Raw genomic sequence first — 1192 nt, 5'->3', positions numbered from 1 at the left:
CCCAAAGAGCAGTTTTCCGTGTTGGAATAAGATACAGTAGTTCACTAACACTTAATTTCCCTATATAAAACATCCCACTGCCCATGAATTACAAGATAAAGTGTGGAAATACACTACGAAAGATATGTAAGGATATCAGTATTGTGTGTGTGTATAGAGAGAGAGAGAGAGAGAGAATATTGATACATATATGCCTACGAGCTGTGTGTGTATATATAAAATATATGTGCACGTGTGTTCTTAAAGCATAAGTTTAAGAAGATGTAAATATCCGAGTCTGTGATTAAGAAGCGTCAGTTTAAAGGCACATATTTCTTTAGTTTTAGGTTGTTTTAAAGGAACGCCGTAGGATCTCCCGTCCACTCAACTGAACCAGACATTAGTTCACATGAAGGCTAACTGATGAATAAACATACAGCCGCGTGTTTGTGTTCGCTCACAATGCGCGGATGTGTTTATTTGTCCGTTTCAGAGCTAACGCATATGAAAGCGTCAAATTTTTTCAAGGTTTTTAAGGTTTTTTAATGTATAAAACGCTCTTCGCAAAGGGCGTCACCGCTGTGTGCGCGGGAAGGCACACAAAGAGCAGGCTGCAGCAGCGGGGGGAGGGAGAGGAGGGGTATTAGAGTGGAGCGAGTTGTGTTTGTCCAATGGTGGTTTGACGGCATTTGAAAGGCGTGACTCATGTTAATTAGACTGGCAGAGTGCAAATAACGTGGGGGTTAGTCGCCTCCCCCTCATTCTTCAGTCTAACTCGAAGAGAAGCAGGATGCCTGAGCCAGCCAAGTCCGCCCCGAAGAAGGGCTCCAAGAAGGCCGTTACCAAGACCGCCGGGAAGGGAGGCAAGAAGCGCAGAAAGTCCAGGAAGGAGAGCTACGCCATCTACGTCTACAAGGTGTTGAAGCAGGTCCACCCCGACACCGGAATCTCCTCAAAGGCGATGGGTATTATGAACTCCTTCGTGAACGACATCTTCGAGCGCATCGCCGGTGAGTCTTCCCGCCTGGCTCACTACAACAAGCGTTCCACCATCACCTCCAGGGAGATCCAGACCGCCGTGCGCCTGCTTCTGCCCGGCGAGCTGGCCAAGCACGCCGTCTCCGAGGGAACCAAGGCCGTCACCAAGTACACCAGCTCCAAGTAAAGAGCGAACCCGCTCTGTTCAAACCCAACGGCTCTTTTAAGAGCCACC

General features: G+C 48.2%; 1 protein-coding gene across 1 annotated transcript; it reads left to right on the top strand.

Moving 5' to 3' along the window:
- Window positions 1-519: 519 nt before the first annotated feature.
- On the top strand, window positions 520-1192 carry LOC125780626 (histone H2B). Its single transcript, XM_049463086.1, has one exon. It carries the CDS (start codon window positions 770-772, stop codon window positions 1142-1144), a length of 375 nt encoding a protein of 124 aa, XP_049319043.1. The 5' UTR covers window positions 520-769; the 3' UTR covers window positions 1145-1192.

The sequence above is a fragment of the Astyanax mexicanus genome, chromosome 13 (assembly GCF_023375975.1).
Source record: "Astyanax mexicanus isolate ESR-SI-001 chromosome 13, AstMex3_surface, whole genome shotgun sequence".
Lineage (NCBI taxonomy): Eukaryota > Metazoa > Chordata > Actinopteri > Characiformes > Acestrorhamphidae > Astyanax > Astyanax mexicanus.
Note: the sequence above shows the minus strand (reverse complement) of the source record. Positions and strands in the feature narration are given on the sequence as shown.